This window comes from Ursus arctos, unplaced genomic scaffold (genome assembly GCF_023065955.2).
Source record: "Ursus arctos isolate Adak ecotype North America unplaced genomic scaffold, UrsArc2.0 scaffold_50, whole genome shotgun sequence".
NCBI lineage: Eukaryota > Metazoa > Chordata > Mammalia > Carnivora > Ursidae > Ursus > Ursus arctos.
In genome coordinates this window covers 430,428-449,973 of record NW_026623068.1, presented here as the reverse complement: position 1 = coordinate 449,973, position 19,546 = coordinate 430,428, and the positions used below count along the sequence as shown (strand labels likewise).

Here is a 19,546-nt window from a genome sequence, read left to right as displayed (position 1 = left end):
AATGGAAAGTAACCTATTCAAGAGGGAGAACCTGAACTCCTCCTCCCCCATCAACACCGCACTTATTTGCTTCTCCTCGGTCTTGCAGACAGACTTTAGCCCCAAGAAGGCCAAGCCCCCGTCTGCCTGGTTCAGCGCCGGAGTCCCACTCACGCCATCCCCAGGCCCGGCGCACAGCACAGGTGAGGTAATTATCACCTCCACGAATGAAGCCCCGCTCTGGGCACTTCACACGTGTGAAACCCGGGGCGCACGACTTGACGGCTACCTTCTAGTGCACAAGCGTGTTCCTGAGACACAGGCCCGCCTCCCCCCCCACAAACCCCAGTCCCCCGGGGACGCCCCCGGGGACCCCGCGCTCCGCAGGCACCTCTGCACATAGAAGCATCTTTGCAAGTGCCGCGCACACCGTCGTCGTCGTCTGTGTCTGTCGAGGAGGAAGAACAGGAGGTGAAAGAGGGCGTCCTCAGGCTACTGGCCATGTCCGTGGAGGTTCCGGGATGCTGCGCCCACCGGGAACACGGAAGAGGGTTCCGCAGGCGCCAGGGGAACCAGCCAGCCTCGGAGAAGGTAGGAGGGGTTGGTTCCACCGCGCTCCGCTGAGGCGGCTTAGGGACGCCGCATACGTCGGCTGCCCTGACAACCTTCCCGCTCATTGGCGACTCTGCCCAGACGCTGATTGGACAATTTCTCCGCCCCTCAGGAAGGGTTCATTGGATTAAAAAAATATAGCCCCGCCCACTAAATGCAGAATCTCTCTGGGGGCGGGACGTAAAGGGAAACGGACGTAAAGAGCCACCGCAATGCATTCCGGGAATTGTAGTCATGGATGCACGGGGAGAGCACCAGAACATTTTCTGTCATTCACAGGAGGGGGAAGAGCTGCAAGATCCTCAGCATTGGGGCGAGGCGCAGAGAATCCAGCCTGAGGAAACAAGTGTTAGTGTTACATTGAGTCGGGGCTCAGTCTCAACCACTGAACAAATGTTCATGGAGCGCTGACTCTGCGCCAAGAGTTGTGCTAAGTAAGGGCTTTGCGCACATAATCGCCTTTCAAATGTGGAGGAAGGAATGTGCGGAAAACTGCTACAATAGGAAACTATGTAGTAGTGAAAGCGAACTAGAGCTGCCAGTTACAAGCATCAATGGCTGAAGTTAAGAAACATAATATTCAGTGAAAGAAGGGAATAGAACATTTTTTAAAAGTTCAAACCAAGCAAAACAAATGTTTAGAGTAAATGCACATAAATGATAAAATACTATACAGAAGAAGAAAGGAATGAGGGGAGGGGAAACAATCACCACATCTGTGACATTTAGGGAATGGGGAGGGTAGAACACTGGAGGAGAAGGATTATATAGGCCCTTCAATCATTTCTCACGTTCGGGTGGTTCACATGTGTTCCATGCATATTTAAGACGTTCCTTATATATATATTTTGTACTGGACTTCTTAGAAAACATTTCCTAGAAAAATAAAGAAGTGCATTTGTATGTTCCATTTCTCTGTCAGGAGCACTGAATGGAGCTACTCAAACTTTAAGAACTCACACACACACACACACACACACACACACACCCACACACTAACAATAAAATGTCAGGGTACATATCTTAGGGCAAGATCAGATATCAAAAGCTTACTTAGTATTTAATGGAGGGACAAGAACTCATTGATACCCAAAGTAGAAATGACAGTGGAGAAGGATGAGCTTAGGGAGGCTTGCCAGGGGGAGTGGTGAGATCAAATACACCACTTTCGTTGAGTGGTCCTCTGCCAAGAGGGTAATGCAAACCACTGAATGAGCACAGTCTCCTACCTTGGCAGTGGACACATTCCATGGGTGTGAGTAAGTAGTAAGTGTGAAGGGCAAGTAGTATAAAGTGTCAATCCCATAGGTGTGGATGGTGAGGCTGAGAGTAATTGGAAGAAGGTGGAGGCAGATATATTGATGTGCCTCTTGTCGTTTTCTAAGCAAAGGACACCTCTGTTCTGCAGAAAAAAAATCTGATTCAGAGGACACTGGTCCGTTTTTCACTGAGGGCCACGCCAAAGGCTTCCTGCAGGCAGGCCCAACTCCTTTAGAAGTTGCTGATGAAGGAGCTAGACCTTTATGACATGGGAGTGGAGTTTGTTACTGGCTAGTTCAGGCGTCTCACTCAGGCTGTGCGATGCCTCCAAAGAGGAGACTATACTGGGGTAGTCCTCAACTATGTCCTGAGACAATGTCAGAGAACGTTCACTGCCAGCTCATCTGCATCCTCTGACAAAGTCAAGGAAAGAGAATCTGAAATGTAAAACCCCTGTGGACATTCATATTGGAGCAAAAAGCAGGCATTAACCATGAAACTTCTCCGCAAGAGGCTAAAGTAGGCATTTGGTGTTCTGTCTATCCAGCATTCTTTCTTCTACAACAGCCTGAGTTAATGATGAAGAACTAAACCCTCCTTTCAATCCGTGTGGATTAGATGAGGCTCCTCGCCTGAAACATGGTGAAACTTACCAAGGCCTGGCCGGTCACACACACAAACACCCTCACCATACTTTAGAGCTGGGGAGGGTGGTGGTGGGTTTGTCCAATCAGAATGAATGCCAGGGTCGAACGGGAGGGAGTGGCTAGGCTAGAAGAGCTCTCTTTTTTGCTGGACTGGAAGGATGTACTTACAGAGTTACTGAGAACCATCTTGCCACCTCATATAGGCTGACAATGATGCTAATGGGAAGGCTAATGGAGTCTGGAGCACTGGATGCTCAGTTAGGGGTGACCCCGGTTTGCAGTGTGGGAGCTGACGGGACAATCCCAGGAGCCTGTGGAATTGATGGATCAGGAGGATCTCGGCTCAGAATGATGAAAGTAACTGACACCCAGCGCTTGGAGCTTGCATCCTGAGCTGGGCACAAACGATCCCTCCTTTCCCAACAGCACCTGGTAGGACCTCAAACTACCATCTTCCTTCCCTGCTGGTGCTCTTTTCTGAGTCTGGGGCCTATGAGCTCATCACAGCTTTAAATGCCTACAGTCCGTTGAAAGGCTATCTTTCCTCAGTTGAGTTGCTTTAGCACCTTTTTCAAAATCAGTTGGATGTATTTGTGGGGACGATTTCTGGGCTCTTTGTTCTGTTCTATTGATCTGTGTGTGTGCCCTGCAGATGACACGCTGTCTTCCCAATTATAAGTATCTAATAAGTTTTGAAACTTGGTACACTGTATGTTCCCATTTTATGATTCTTTTATTAAATTGTTTTTGAAACTACTCTAATCCCTTTGTCTTTCCACATTACGTTTTTGAATAATCTTATCTATCACGACAAAAAAGGTAAAAAAAAAAGAAACCCTTACTGGATTTTACAGCAATTGCATTAAATCTCTCTATAAATCTGGAGAGAGGGGCGCCTGGGTGGCACAGCGGTTAAGCGTCTGCCTTCGGCTCAGGGCGTGATCCCGGCGTTCTGGGATCGAGCCCCACATCAGGCTCCTCCGCTACGAGCCTGCTTCTTCCTCTCCAACTCCCCCTGCTTGTGTTCCCTCTCTCGCCGGCTGTCTCTATCTCTGTCAAATAAATAAATAAAATCTTAAAAAAAAAATCTGGAGAGAGTTAACATCTTTACTACGCTTAATCTTACAATTCACGAGTATTGTGTATCTCTCCATGTATTTGTATCTTTGATTTCCTTTATCAGTGCTAAATACCTTTCAGCATGTGACTCCTGGACATGCCTTGTTAGATTTATCCCCAAGTAGAGTTTTATTACTAATTGTGAGTGTGTTTGATTGTGGTGCCCACATGTTCATATCTAGTATATAGCAGTACAACTTACTGTATGTGTTTATTCTGTGTACTGTTTCACCGTGAAACTCCGTTATTAGTTCTAAGAAGAATTAGATTTTCATACCCTCTTGTGGCATAAGCCTGAAATTAAGATTCCATACTAAGGGCTGTCTTGATGCCTGGGAAAATCAAGGAGGGGCTCAAATGGCCAAATGCAAAGTAAGGTCTCCTAAACAAAAACCCTTCTCACCACAGGGACCAGACATGGTGCCTGTTGATTTTTGAGGAGCAGCATTCAGTTCCCTAGAAGCCCACTAAATTCTTCAAGCAAGCCACTCATACCCTCCCATCAGAACCAGGACTTGCAGCCCCCCTCCACCTTTAGGACACAGTCTTGCCTTCCAAGCCCCTGCTTATTCTCTGTGTTCCCAAGAGCAATCCCTGTGCAGCCCTGCACAGTGTGGGGGATCCTACCCCTGAACTGTGAGCATATGTGACTAGTGAACTGCTGTCAATCACAGCTGTCGGGTGTCAGGTGATCCCCACAGGTTTGCAACAGGAAGCTCTCTCTCACCAGGGAACTGAGGAGAAGGTGAACAAAACAAGTGGCATCACAAACAAGGTGGCCCACCTTAACTGAGGACATGGGGACAGCGTGAACTGTTCCTTTGTTAGCTAACTAGCCTCAGAGGTGACAAGCACTATCTGGGAGGGAACTGGCCATCGCTGGCCAGCTTGTGTGTTAGCTCCTGTTCTGTTTTTCAAATGGAAGTCACCATCCGTTTCCAAACTAATGTCCCATCTTTGCCAACAAGGTGAGAACCAATGTGAACTGACTGTATCTAGGCGTGAGGTGCCATGAATGTGACCTGCATCTGGCCTGTATGGGTCTCCAAGACTCCCTGCTGAGGTCCGCAACCACACATGCTGACTGGTGTGCTTGAGTTCCACCGACTGGGAGCTGGGCCAGTGCTGGGGCAGACATGCAGATCCTGTTGGGGAAAGCGCACCCCAAGCACAGTCCTGGGGATGACCCTCTCTGGTGTTGGTGGAAAGGAAGGAGACCACGACCCCAGGGAGACATAAGAATGGCTCCGTGGCTGCCTCATGAGCACTGTGGTTCAGGCAAAGGGAGTGGCCTTGCCTGTCTCCCAAGCTACCACTCCTTTCCCTGTTACCCTGTGTCCTCCTGAGCCCTCAGAATTTTGAGGTGCACATCCATGGCAGCCCAGGGCCCAGGAGCTGATGAGAAACACAAAAGTGGGGGGGGGTGTTTGGTGTTCCACTTCTCTCCCAGTGCAACCCTCTCAGCCACACACTTGCATTTCTCTTAGTGTTGTTACTTCCCAGCCTGTCGAAGGACTCTAGATGTGATCGAGAGGCTTAAGGCTCCCACTCCGGCCACAGACAAAATGGTCTTCCTGGCTGTGGACTCCGACACTGGGGAGATGGACTGGCATTCCCACAGGAAGAGGACAGTCAGCCATGGCGCTACCCCCCAGCTCCCTTTCCCCATAAACACCCAGAACATGTGCACCATGTGTGATTGGAGACAGAACCCAAAACTCATGACTTTATGTGGCTAGAAATGAAAAACTATCCTGAGGCAATCTGCAGAGCAGGAACAGTGGGGAGGGGAAGCAGTCCACGGGAGAGAAAGGCTGTAGCAGAAGATGGTTTTGCTTCATCAGCGTCTGGGCTGTGGGTCCTGTGCTCTTTCACTGACCACTCGCTGCCCAAACCTGTTAAGCACAAGATCCGGATCCTCAGGGTTATGGGGGAAAGATCCACGGCACCCCTGTGGCACAGTGAAGGTATCAATTCACACCCTGACTTAAGTCAAGAGACTTGAAACCATACAGCTATTGCCATGACAGAGGCTCCAACCCTGATGATGCTGATTGGAGACTCTCCGGAAGAAAAAACAGGAAAGATGAGCAGCGTAAAAAGACACTCCCCCGCCCCCCACGTAAATCCAGGAATAAATAAACTGACAATAAGGAGGAATGGAACCCTCCCCCCTACCCCAAATTAATTCAACATAGTGTCACAATTTGACCCAATTGGAAATCCAAAATTTACAGGGACGTCTGGGTGGCTCAGACGATTAGGTGCCCGCCTTCTCCTAGGGTCCTGATCCCCGGATTCTGGGATTGAGCCCCATGTCAGGCTCCCTGCTGGACAGGGAGTCAGTCTGCTTCTCCCTCTGCCTCTCCCTGCCACGCCCCCTAGCTCCTGCTCTGTCACACTTCTTGCTCTCTCTCAAATGAATAAATAAAATCTTAAAAAAAAAAATCCAAATTTACTAAAATTATTTGTATGGCAAAAGATAAAAGGAGGCCAATTGGCTATTGTCCCTACAACATAATTCTGAATTAACTTTATTTTTTTAATAATAATATTTTTATTATGTTAGTCACCATACAGTACATCCCCAGTTTTTGATGTAAAGTTCCATGATTCATTACTTGCATATAACACCCAGGGCACCATGCAATCTGAAATAACTTAATGTCTGCTAAGACATGCGGGTTGGCTAACCTTCATGGACTTAATACGAGGGTTCAAACGATGGTTATACTAGTAAAATAACTGCATTCTCTAGCTTCTGTAGTTAATGCTTTGACATCTCAGGCCTTGGTGACTTTGGAGGGACTGTCCCTGACAGGCATAGTTAATTTTTGGAGATGGTCCACAGCTTGCCTCTGAGCACACCTTTCACATGTAAACCAACCAATTCAGGGCCTTTGCCCCCAACCACTCCCTCTAAGAAGCTCTTACACTCTGGGCCACCATCCCCTGCCCTGATCACCCCAGGGCAGGGACAGACTACTCCAGACACCACTGTGGCCCAGGCCCACTGAAATTATTCCAACTAACCAGTCTTAAACGTGCTCACCCTGCCTCACCTGTCCCTTCCCATGGAAACCACAGTGAAGGCTCTTGCCCACATTTTCCCTTCACTCCCTCTTTCTCCTGACTGACCCTGGTGCTTCCCTGGATGGCCCTTCATGGCTCTCATGACCTCCTTTCTTGGGATCTGTGTTTCTAAAGAGCTTCTTCCATTGTGACAGTTATTTCTATATCTTCCTTTCTTACCATACCTGATTAGAATATACCCTGGTCCCATTACAACTCTGAGACTGCCTAGGGGCAGCTGGGTGGCACAGTCAGTTAAACTTTTGGCACAGGTCATGATATCAGAGTCATAGGATTGAGCCTCTTGCTGGACTCTGTGCTCAGGGTGGAATCAACCTGGGATTCTCTCTCCCCCTGCCCCTCACCTCCCCCCTGTTTTACTCTCTCTCTCTCTCTCTCTCTCAATCTCTAAAATAAATAAGATCTTTTAAAAATAAAACTCACAAGGGAGACCAACAAATTTAAAAGTGGTAAATATTTTGCTATTATATATTTGGCCAATATGTTCTGTTCAGTGCCTATTTCAACATCTTGAATTTGAAGGCGACATGTTTTACCTTGTTATGCACAGGGCACCCAAACCACACTGTTATCACACACAATCCTTGAGGGCAGGAACTTACTGCACCCATCTTTCTCCAGGAACATAGGTATGACATCACTTTTGTGACATCCTACTGTGAGGACATTTGTTTGACACACTTGTTAAGGACATACAAGTGCAGGGGCGCTGGGGTGGCTCTGTGGGTTAAGTGTCTGCCTTGGTTCAGGTCGTGATCCCAGGATCCTGGGAACAAGCCCCACATAGGGCTCCCTGCTCACTGGGAAGCCAGCTTCTCCCTCTCCCTCTGCCCCACCCACCCTTTGTGCACTCACTCTTCTGCGCTTTCTCTCTGGTAACTAAGTAAAATCTTTAAAAAGAAAAAAGGACATACGAGTCAAACATCGCTCAGTATTTTTTGGGTTCTGGACACAACTTATTTCTTGTTTATAAATTTTACTGAAACCCATTTATGCTGTTACTTGTAAATGAGCCCACGTTGGGTGGGGCTCCCCTCAACAAAAGGCTCTAGGATCGGTCCAAGTTAAAATCCCCTGTTAGGGGGGACTGGGTGGCTCAGTTGGTGAAGCGTCTGCCTTTGACTCAGGTCATGATCTCGGGGTCCTGAGATAGAACCCCACATTCGGCTCCCTACTAAGTGGGGAGCCTGTTTCTCCCTCTCCTTTGGATTCCTCTGCCAGCTCAAGTTCTCTCTCAAACACATAAATAAACTTTTTAAAAAATCCCCTGTTAGTGCCCTAGTGAAAAGGCCTTAGCAACCTCCTCTCCCACTTTCTGGAGTCCCTGGACCACCCATGGTATCTGTAAATTGTCCATGGGTTCCCAATGCAAGAAACGGCCCTCCTTGGCCCTGGGTTATAGACCATGAAAGCAACAATTGCTGGCCAGGCACTGGGCTCTCCTGGAAATAGAGACTCTCACGGATTCTGAGCCTTCATATCCAGCTGTCTGTTATTCCGTGGGTCATGGTACCGCCCACCAGCTCAATATAGTTAGCAAGGCCTTCTTGCTACAGGCTGAAGCCAAAGTCTGCTTATCCTACCTGAGGCTGGGGGTGGTGCTTCTGTCCACAGTCCATTGCCAGACTCCATGGTGCTGGAGGACGTCAGCCCTTCCTTCTACCCTTGGACACCTAGAGATTCCCATGGGATCAACTGAGTGAACATCAATGGAATTGATACATTTGGTTTTGACGACCGCCTCTCACTCTTGCTCGGGTGCCAACTTCACTTCCTAGGGAAGCACCTGTCCTACACCTTAAAAGTCTCAGTGCGGGTTGAAATTGACATGGAGACAGCAGAATCCACTGTGACGGAAAACCTCAGATTAAGACTCAGTATTGGGGCACCTGGGTGGCTCAGTTGGTTGCGTGTTTGCCTTTGGCTCGGGTCACGATCCTAGGGTCCCAGGATTGAGCCCCACATAGGGCTCCCTGCTCAGCTGCGGGCCTATTTCTCCCTCTCCCTCTGCAGCTCCTGCAGCCTGTGCTCTTCCCCTACTTTCTGTGGCAAATAAACAAGTAAAACCTTAAAGTAAAAATGCAAAGAGGTCTGAATGGATGGTTTTCTGCATACAATGGAGCAATTAGCCTTGAACTGCAAATGAAGATTTGGAGTGGCTTTTGAGAAAATGGACTAGGCAGTCCATCATGGACATTTGGAATAAAAATCGCTTAAATCCTGATGATAGGAGCTAGTTAAATAATTTAGGGTATATCCATAAAATGCTGGGTTTTCTTTTAAAGAACAAATTGGAATTCATTCACATTTTGGAAGATCTCTAAGGCAGAGTGATTTAAAAAAAAAAAAAAGTCAGAAAATACTATACTCCCAAATAGGCAAATACACATATATTTCTAAAAGGCCGGAGAGAAATCAGGTTACCCATAGAGTGATTTCCTAGGCAACAGAAAAACCAATGGAACAAAAATTAAAAATGAAAAAAAAAAGAGAGAGAAATGGGACTTAGCGGGGGTCAAGCAAATTTACATTTTTTTAAAAATTGTATGCATCTTGTACTTTCATGCTGTTCACCTTGTTTCTCGTACAAGGTGTGTGTGTTCGTGTATTTGGTAAGTTTGGAACATTAAAACCAGTTGATGTGTTCCTTACCCAGGGTATATGTAGATACCTGCTCCTTGTGAAAACATTACAGCATTACAAACAATATTGGAAGTATCCTTGGACCACAGCCTCCAACCCCACCAATGTCTACTCTCATAAGAAGTCACCACTGTTTTCAGTTTGGGGAATACCTCTGCAGTCATTAAAAGACCTCTGTTCTTGTTACGTCATAAAAGAATATTTTTATTAAGCTGAAAGCAAAACTGCAAATACATTACGTTTTGCAAAAGGCCATTTTGGGCTAAGGTAGACACACAGAGTGACTTGCGTTCTTCAAAGCGCCGTCTCCTCTCCGGCTTGAGAATCGTCTATTTCTTTGAGGGGCCTGTGGCCGCCATTCCAACCTTCGTGGCAGGTGACAGTATTTGGGGCGTGTATGTGGGGAAAGCATCAGTGACAGCATTTAGAAGAAGGTGCTCCGATCCATCCGTTTCTGGTCCTGGGGGGGTAATGAGAGACACAGCTGTGGTGCGGGGCTTCACATCTTTTTTTCGGGGTGTGGATCCTAGGGCAGTGTTCAGATGTTGTGGGCCTTGTTTCTTAGCCACTTTTCCCCTTCCTCCTGAATCTGGGGGCTTCACGTCATGAGCAGAGGGTTTAGGTGGTGGAGAAGCTGAATGTGATTCCGCTTCTAGAAACTGGACGAAAAGTCCTGAAAAAGAATTGTTGGCCATAGCTCGGTGACTTGGTTTCCCAGGTGTGTTGGGGGCGCTTCTGGATCCAGGCCCCCCAGTCACCCAGCTGGTAACCCCACCTGGCCTTTCACTGAACAGCTGGCGCATCTGGTCTTCTTGGATCCCCAGCGTGCCTGCCATCAACCTTAAGGCTTCCTGCCGGTCGGCATCAGGTGCTTGCAAAGAGCCCACGAAGAGTCTCCTCAGGAGGGTTTTGTCCACCATGCCTTCGGACTTACTTACTAAGTCCATCAGTTTCTTCTGGGTGTCCTCCAGGACTTCCTGCTGGACCTCGTTCTGTTTCTTGACTTCTTGGAGCTGGTCTTCCTTCAGACCCAAGTCAGCCTTTGCTTTCTGGAAGCGTCCCTGCAATGACTTCAGTTTCCCTTCTAGGCTGTCTGCCTTTTCCATCCACTCGGCGAGTTCCAGCTTGAGGGCGGCTAGAACGTGACCGTACTGCCTCCCTTCCTCCTGGGAGGCTGCAAGCTGGAAGGCGGCTTCCTCTTTCTGCTGGGTGACCATGTGCAATTGCTCCCGCAGCGACTGCACCTGCACACTGGCTCGATGGCTCGCGTTTTCCAAGGCCGAGGAAGACAAAACGAGCTTTCCCTGCAAGACCGTCACTTCCTCTCTGAGCTGAGCCACTTTGCCTTCTGAGACCAAAGCTTCGCGGCGACGAGAATCTTCGGCTTCTGAAGCGACGTGACGCCGTCTCTCCAGCTCCTGGGTGAGGCGTGATTCTCTCTCCCGTAAATGGTGCACCTCCTTCTGGAGGGCACAGGTTTCCATTTGTTTCTGTGTCAGTGTCAGCAGGACTTCCTCTCTCTCCTGTGGACACACAACTGTCTGGTCCTGCACGGATGCAACTGCATCGACGAGCCGCTTCGCTTCCCCGGTCTCGCCCTCTTCTTTCCCTCGCAATACTTGCTCCAAAGCAAGTGCCTTCTCTTCCACCGCAGCGGACTGGGATTCCTCCTCTCTCGGCAGCATGGAAAGCCGCCTGTTGGTCTCTTGCAAGGCCTGATTTTCCATTTCCTTTTCTCTACACGTTTCCACGAGCTTTGCATTTTCCTCTTTCAGTTGACACACATCCGTTTCAAAATCTGCTAGTCTCTCCTTCAAATCGGTGACTGCCTGCCTCAAAAGGTCATTTTCACTCACTTGGCTACTGAACTTCTCCTGCAAAGAAAGCAATTCCTCACTTTTCGCTTGCAGTCGGAGCTCTTGATCCGGAATGAAGTTTTGCAGAACGGCCTGTTTCTCCTTCAGCGGCTCCATGTCGGAATCCCCGTGTTCCTGTTGTTTGCCTTCTCCTGGGGACGCGGCCGACACGGAATCCATCCATCTCTGCTTCTCTTCCTGGAGGGTTCGAATCATTGTATCTTTTTCTTGCATTGATTTTCTTAGCTCTTCTACCTCCTCTTGGCGCAACTGAGAAGACTGGCTCACTACGTCAGATGTCACGGCCTTCAGAGAGTCAGCTGGCTCTGAGGAGTCGGGGGAGGGCTGCAGGAAAATCGCATCCAGTTTCCCTAAAAGGAGATCCTTGGCGTGGCAATTCTCCCCGATGCTGAGCTGAATTCGAGCCAGGTCCTTCTCTAAGTGTTCTAAGGTTATTTCCTTGCCTCTGTAAGTCTGGATCAGGTCCATAGAGGTCGCCTGCAGTTTGGAATCCTCCTCGCTGCCAGGGCAAGCCTGCACCTGGAGCTGGCGAAGATCGCTCTGAAGCTGGGGTGACTCCTGCTTCATGTTTTGGACCGTGGTCATCACCTGCTCTTTCCACTCTTCCATGATCTTCACTCGCTGTTTGAACGTGTCCCGTTCCCGCAGAAGCTCCTTGAACTGATCGATGTGAACGCCGCGAACCTCATCACCAGTGCTGGAGGTCTGCAGGATGGTCAATAAAGTCTGACATTTCTGACTTAAGGCATCCACTTCGAGGTCTTTTTCTCGAATAATGTGTGATAAATTCTGAATCGTTTCTCTAAACATCTCCTGACCACTACATTCAATTCTCGGGGACAGTTTCCGATTTTCCTCTTGCATCCTCTGGAGCTCTGCTTCTTTGGCAGCAAGTCTCTCTGTCATTTTCTGATACTCCCTTGTCAGATGGCTATTCTCCCTCGTTTTCTCATTTAAGACAGCCAACACTTGGTCGCTTTTCGAAGCACACTCTTGCAATTGCTGCTGAAGTCGCTCCACGTCCACGCGCTGGCGCTGAGAAGCTGCAGAGATTCTGCTGGAAAGACCCTCGATCTCCAAATCCTTCTGCTGGATAATCTGAGTTAGTTTACCAATCTCCTCTTTGGACACCCGATCGATGTGTTCGGTCAATCGGATGTTCTGTTCAGTTAGAAGCTTCATCTCCACTTCTTGCTCTTTTATTCCTTGGACTGATCTTTGAGTTTCGCCTTTAGATGGATCAAGCTTCTCACTTCCGTTCTCTCTAGGAAGAGGCTGACTGCTTGTGACTTGAACGTCGTCACAGTGCTCTGCTGCAATGTGCTGGCTTTTGTCAGGCAGCTGGGCTTTCATTTGGCCTAATGTGTCTTGCAAATTCTGAATCTCCTGGTCTTTCGCTGCAAGGAGCTGAGCGCGTTCAATATGCAGCTGCTCCTGCTGGGATTGAAGATGGTCCACTTTCTGCTTCTGCTCCTGTAGAGACTGAAGCAGTCTTATCTTCCCCTGCTGCTGGTTGTGAATGATCTTCTGTTGTTCCTTTACTTCCTCCTCGAGGTCATCTTTTAACTCGTTCAGTTGGAAGACTTCACACTCCAGTTCGAGGATTTTAGGGTCAGGTACAGGGCGACTCTGTTGTCTCAGGCGCTCCAGTTCTTCTTTCAGATGAAGATTTTCGGCGGTCACGGAGGTGAGACGCATGTCTTTGTCCTCCACGGTTTGCTCTAAAAGGTCATTGCTTCTTGAGGCTTTTTCTTTAATGACCTGTGTCAATTGCTTCTGCTCCTCCAAAGCAGAGGACAGCATGTCCTTGGTTTCTCTGTGGTCGGCGTCCATCTGCTCGATCTTCTTTTGGAGGTGGAATAGTTCCAGGTCTTTCTCTTGCATGAGTTGGATCAAACGTGCATGCTCTAAAGGTAACAATTTCTTGATGGTTTGCTTGTACTTCCTCTTCTCTTCCAACGCCTTCTTCTCAGTCCGATACAATTTCGCTACTAACCGCCCTTTTTCGATCTTTAAAGCCCTCACAGCAATGTTGTTTTCCAGACACTCCTCGTTGTTACGGAGAATCGATTCTTCCAGCTGGTGTCTTACATCTTGGAGTGCCAAAACCAACTTCTGGTTTTCTGCTCTGACATCAGAAGCAACGTTGTTCAGATTGTCGTTCAGCCGCTCCATCTCTGCAAGTTGTTGCTCCACCCGTCCAAGCTCACTTTCCCTTTGCTCATACTCACGTAGTTGTTGGCGGTGCCTCTCAATGACGTCGGCCAGTTGCTTCTTGTGGAGACTCTGTAATACCGATACTTCAAGTTGGTGTTCGTCTAGCTTCTTCATCCGTTGTTGTTCTAGGTCCCTGATGGTGGTCTTCAGTTTCCAAATTTCACTGGAGTCTAGTATCTTTGATGACGACTGAGACAAACGCCTCCAGTGACTAACCTCAGCCTCCAGTGTTTCGATGTCCTTCAGGAGTCTGTTGATTTGTGCCTGTGATGTGATGAGGTCGGCGAAGTCCATCTCCTCGCCAGTGGAAGTTCCCTTTCCCACGTGCCCGGTGAAATCAATGTGGCTGGTGAAGCAAGGCTCTCTGCCATCCACTTCCCCTGGGGAATGGTCTAGGCCAGAGCCCAGGCCACCAACCCAAGGCAACATCTCTGCGGGTCATAAAACTGTCCTGGTCCGCTGTGAAAAAGCGTCCAGTGCAGTCGGACTACCCCGCCAAGTGTCCCAGAACCCCTGCCTGCGCGAGCCTAAGAATCCCAAGACAATAAGCGTTTCTAGGCAACGCTTGCGTGGGCCCGGCCCCCCTCCCCTCTGCAGACCAGGTCCTTAGGAAAGGCCAAGGCCTTGGTCTTTCCCAAGGCCGTCTTTGGCCACTGGTCCCGGTCCCAGCCGCTCATCCCCACGACTTCTCACGCCAGGGCTGGGCCCCTTCCGCTTCTTCCCCCGCTTTCATGGCGGTCCTGGGCGGGTCCCAAGTGCATGCTCCTGCCTCACCGCCCCCAGGTGCCTGCCCACACAAAATGCACTTGGCCCTCGACTTTCCCCCTAAGTGGTATCACAGTACACAAACTCCTTTGGCGTGTGCTTTCCACGCAACCGAATCTTTTTAATGGAGGTGAAAGGTACACAGTCCCACGCACCCATCCACCTAGGAGTGAAGGTCCTAGGTGCATTTGACAAATGTCTACACACGTGTAAGGCATGGCCCTCAAGAGACTTTGGGCATTTCCAACCTCCAGAGGCTCCAGAGTGACCTGTCCCTCCCTGCCTCGTTAGCCTGCGGGGACAGTGAGTCCCACTCCTGGGTTTGCTGGTTCACTGGCGGCCGGGAGCACTGTGACCCATCAACTGCCTCCCGCAGGTGTGCGGCCTAGACCGGGGAGGGGGTCGCGGGCGGTGGCGAAGACCGTGCTGGATAGGGGGCTCCTGGCATCTCACAGAGAGGCCTGGGGTTCAGGCCTTGGGTGGAGGAGGGGCTGGGAACCACACCCCTTGCCTGGTCCCACAAGGCCCCCCCGGTGGGCGGTGCCACTGGATGAGAGGCAGAGAGGGCGGGGCTCCCGTCCAGGAACAGCTCCACAGCCGCCTGGGCCCTGAGGTGATGCAGCCCTCTGAGCGGTTCCCAAGCTGCCCTGCCCAAGCCCCTTGGTCAGCCGCCTCCACCAGGAAGAAGCAATCCAACTGCATGAAGCAGGGGCCAGCTAGACCGCGGGTAGGCGAGTGCGCCGATCTGGGTTGGCACGGGATGAGCCGATTGGGGACGCTGGCCTGGCCGCCTCGGCAGGGCCGGCTGTTTTCTGGGCCGCGCGCTCGATGCCTTGCAGCACGCGGGATCTGGGACCGGGCTGCGCCACGTCGCGACCTGGAGCCCAGCTCTGGGCCAGCGCCAGAGCCCCCGGGGAGCAGCGGGGTGGGTCGTCATCCCGCCGCCCATTGTCCAGGCCCGCAGAGCATCGCCCAGGAGGGAGTGGACCCGAGCCTTCCCCTGACCTCCCCCGGCCTTCCCCTGACCTCCCCCGGGGTTGGCCCCGGGTGAAAACTCAGGTAACCCTTGTGCCTGAGGCCAGGCGGACGCTGTGCTCTGGGGGTGGCGTCCTCAGCCTTTCAGGTTCGCCCTGCTGCTGCGGACCCTCCACGTCCAAGTGCCTGATGGCAGTAAATAAGGAAGGGATGATCAGAGCCCATCGGATGCGCCCAGGGAGTTTCGGTGGTCCATGCAGGGGCTGTACAGGTGTTGCTGTTCCCAAACCCGGGCCCCTGTGGACCCGACTGCCCAAGTTTTTGATATTGACAAATTGGGAACTCGGTGGAAAGAATTGTGGAAACGCCTTGGGCCGACTTTTAGTTTAGCTCTTTAATAGCTTTTTAAAAAGCCTTTCTCCCTTTGGATTTGGAAGCAGATCCTTCTCCAGGTTTCTTGGGGACTGTTTTCATGCTTGACAGGAAACATTCTCCATTATGGAATGACAGAAGACACCAGGGTTTGCAGACCACCAGGCTGTTGGAACAGGAACCACTGGTGGTTTTGAGAGGTCCTGGAGGTGACTGTCATGTGCCCAGGTATCTGGGACACATCTTTCAAGGTCTTTTAGGGCAGTTAGCTGTACTGGACCTAGTGACTGTTTTTGCTGGGCAGAGACGTGAAGGTGTGAGTCTTCCACAGCTCTTGCTTCTTTTTTTCCAAAAGTTGGGTCAAAGGGGGAGTTTGACTTGGCCAGAACACGTGCGGATAGTTCCGTGTGTGTGTGTCTGTACCAAAATACTTTGACTTCCCCTCCCATTTCTTCAATTTCCTTGTTTAAGGTTTGGGTCCCCCCCACCCCACCATAACTTTTTGCTTAGTGGCTTAGTTTTGTTGTTTAACTTTGTTGCTACCCCACCCTATTACCTTAGTGTGCATTTATCCTGTTACCAGAGTTGATGCCTGTGCCCTAAGCCTAGTGCTGCCTACTTTTCTGTCATTTGTAGGAAATGATAGAAATAATGCCCAGCGGGAGGTAGACAGGATAGTAGTGATGTAGTTTTGGAAGGCAGGTGAGGTTTGGTGGGCTGAGATCTCGAGCCAACGCCCGAGAAAGAATTCTTGAGACGTCTTTAGGGCAAAATGCTGGTTTTCTTAAAGCACTGGGACAGGATCCCTGGGCAGAAAGAGCTGCTGTAATGGGGTTGTGGGGGCAACTGATTACATACTTGGGAGTTGGGAGAGGGAAAGAAAAGGGAGGGCTTCAAAAGAACTTTCCTACGCTAAAGAGGATACTGGAGACCTTGCCATTGTCAGGTTAAGGTTGTTTTCCCTTCTAGCAAGGTATTAACATTAAGATAGTTGGAAGTTTCCTGGAGGAATGTCACAGGGTATCAGCCTGTGCTTTGTCCTTCTGCTCCCTCTTCAGGAGTGGGGGCCAATGATTCAACAGAGAATCTGTAAATGAATCCTAAGATAATTCCTTGTGAGCTTTCTTACCCCTGCCTCCCTTTGCATTCTTAGTAACATGCCTTGTAAAATCAATATTCAATGACTGTCAAGACTGATTTGTCATGTTGTCATTCTGGCCTCTTTATATACTGTATCAGGAAAGGGGTGTTTGCTTTTTTTGTGCAAAGTTCTGAGGTATTTATTTATTTATTTATTTATTTATTTATTTAATTTAACAGAGAAAGAGCACAAGCAGGGGGAGCTGCAGGGGGAGAGGAGGAAGCAGGCTCTCCACTGAGCACGCAGCCTGACCTGGGGCCCTATCCCAGGACCCTGGGATCATGACCTGAGCCGAAGGCAGAGCCTTCACCAACTCAGCCACCCAGGGGCCCCAGTTCTGGGCCTTTTCAAGCTACCAAGCCAGTCGGCCCCTCTTTGGCCCCAGCTTCCTCTGTAGCAGCTTCTCTCTTCACACCTGGATTCTGGCCATACGTGCCCCACTTCTAGTTTATGGAGCAGGCCGAGCATTCTTACCTCTTAGCCTCTACCTGAGATTCTCCAGAGTTCCTTTCACCACACCAGCCCTGCAGCTGCCTCCTACTCATTCTTCAGCTCTCCAGGCCAAGGTGTCTGCCTCTAAAAGGCCTTCCCTGATGCTCCGACAGAGAATGGATGGCCCCATCCCGGGGAACGTTCCTAAGTCCACACAGCACCTGGTTTTCTATGATGCAGTGGCCTCTTTACTTGTTATTGTTCCCCAGTAAACAAAATGCCTTGAGAGCCCTTGCTGTCTTTCTCTTTCATCTCCCAGGGTCTGCTGTGGTGCCTAGCACAGGGTAGAAACTCCACAAAGACTATCAAATCCAGTATAAATCTAGTTCCTACCAGATCGCCCTGGCGGTGTGAGCCCAAGTATGGGAAAATGAAAACTGGATAGAGTCAGTGGTGATTCACACTGGGACTGTAATTCTGGCCCTGACCTTTGACTCTGTTTGAAAATCTTTATTGCTCGATGCCAGTGGAAGCCGAGGCTATTACAGAGCTATGAAGGGTGTGGCAGTTATGCTCCCAAAGTCAAAACTGTTTTTCTGGGGAAGCTTTTGCTTCACTGCTGTCGATTTCCTCGACATATCTGTATTCCTTCCACTCCGGTCATTGTCAAGGCCTCGGGAGGAAACACGGAGGCAGGAGAGAGCCTAGAATTGTGATTCTGTGTTATCGTGTTACTGACAGACATCAGAAGTGGGATTCTGGGTGCATTGCACTCAAGAGGAAGGCTAGAAAGCGTAGGTCCCCTTCGCCCATGAGTGAAGTCGTGTGTGTGAATGGCATGCCCATCGTGTGTGTTATCCATTCATAAAAGGCCATGTTGTCTTCCCAAGAACAAGGACCTTATCAGCAACCGCACAGTGAGGTTCCATGGGACGAACATGGGGGAGAATGAGGAATGGCTGCAAGGAGGGAGTTCTCATGATGTGATGTGTTTACAATGGGAGGATGAGTGTGTTTCAGAAGATGGTTTGTGTATCACAGACGTGAGGCTATGTGGTGGTCTCATGACAGGGGGGTCCCAAAGAAGAGAATTAGGATGGCTGATTCATCAAGGGGCACTTATGGAGGCCACACTGTGTACTGTTCAAGGTATTAAAGAATCACAAGTGAACACAACCCAGTTTCTGCCCTGAAGGGGCTCAATAGATCTGTGGAAGAGACAGACAAGCAAGAAATAATTATAGACCATGAGACAAGTGTTTAGAGAGGGACAGCTAATACAGTGAGCAACACTCCACTCTGAGTGAATGGACAGAGGTACCAAAACCAAACAAACAGACCAGAAGGAAATTGGAGCACAGCCTTTCCTCCCATCTGTAAGCACGACTTTCAATGTTCTCTCCTATTGATTAGGTCTCTTTTCCTTGTAAGAGAACCCAACTCGAATTGCCCTAAGCCAAGATGGGAACTTTACTGGCTCATATGTGACCCAGAGTCCAAAAGGACTATGGCTGCAGCCAGGGCTGGATCCAGGGGATCCACTCTCTAGACAGGCTGTGTCCACAAGGAGACACCCCTGCCCCACCCAGGTTTCCTCCCTCCTCAGTTCAAGTCCCAGAGGGACATAGACTACTTTTCACTGTGGCTAGAGCCCCAGGACAGACTCTGAAGATGTCTGGCTGGGTCCCATGCCATGCCCTGGAAATGCAAATGGAGTCAGCCCCACCCAAACCACAGGGAATGGCAATGGGGGAGTACTGGTCCCCCAGAGAACACTGGGTGCTGTTACCAGCAGGGGAGAAGGAGTGCTGGTCAGAATACACTAAGTATTACATCGTGTCTTTTGTAGGGAAAGAGAACCGTCATCTACTCTTGTGAAAATACAAATTAGTAAAGAGGATCTTGAAGAACAGTTTGGCAGAGGCTATTAGAATTCATAAGGGGCAATTCCTTGAGCCAGGAATTCCTGCAAATACGCACGTGTACCTGTGCTTTCTACAACACTGTTTAATAGAAAAGCATATAAAATGCAGCTATCTAAAGGACCATCAGTACTGAATACATTAAGTAAAAAGGAATTTCCATGCAAAGGAGAACTAGAAAGCCATCAGAAATAATGAGGCAGAGCTATAAATGACAATAGAAGCACAGCCATGAGTTACTAGGATCCAGAATAGTTACAAAACAGGACGTGTCAATTATTCACTTTATTAAAATTATACATAAATCTATTTATTTTGAGAAATGTAGATTCACTCATTCAACAGATATATATTGAACTACAACCTATGTATTTATTCAGTGTATATGTACAGTCTCTCAGCAAAAACTTACTGACCCTTCTAGGTGCCAGGCACTGGACTGTATTTGTGTTTTCATGTGTGATATTTATCCGTCTCTAGGTGTACTGTTCA

At 49.4% G+C, this 19,546-nt stretch overlaps 2 protein-coding genes across 15 annotated transcripts in view; both read right to left on the bottom strand.

Annotated features, from left to right (window-relative positions):
- LOC130541832 (thyroid receptor-interacting protein 11-like) overlaps positions 1-19,546 on the bottom strand; it is a 108,125-nt gene that overhangs the window by 48,345 nt on the left and 40,234 nt on the right. For 13 of the 14 annotated variants that reach the window (XM_057307587.1, XM_057307586.1, XM_057307588.1 and 10 more), the window contains exon 1: positions 371-3,215. The exons of the other annotated variant lie outside the window; for it this stretch is intronic. The gene's annotated coding sequence lies outside the window, so the exon portion shown is untranslated. Of the gene's footprint in view, positions 1-370; positions 3,216-19,546 lie in introns of those variants that run through there. 14 annotated transcript variants of the gene reach the window in all.
- On the bottom strand, positions 9,540-16,866 carry LOC130542816 (thyroid receptor-interacting protein 11-like). Its single transcript, XM_057307539.1, has one exon. It carries the CDS (start codon positions 13,874-13,876, stop codon positions 9,683-9,685), a length of 4,194 nt encoding a protein of 1,397 aa, XP_057163522.1. The 5' UTR covers positions 13,877-16,866; the 3' UTR covers positions 9,540-9,682.

Bases quoted from the DNA above. Each gene is read 5' to 3' on its own strand.
- LOC130542816 (XM_057307539.1), bottom strand. From the start codon at position 13,876: ATGTTGCCTTGGGTTGGTGGCCTGGGCTCTGGCCTAGACCATTCCCCA.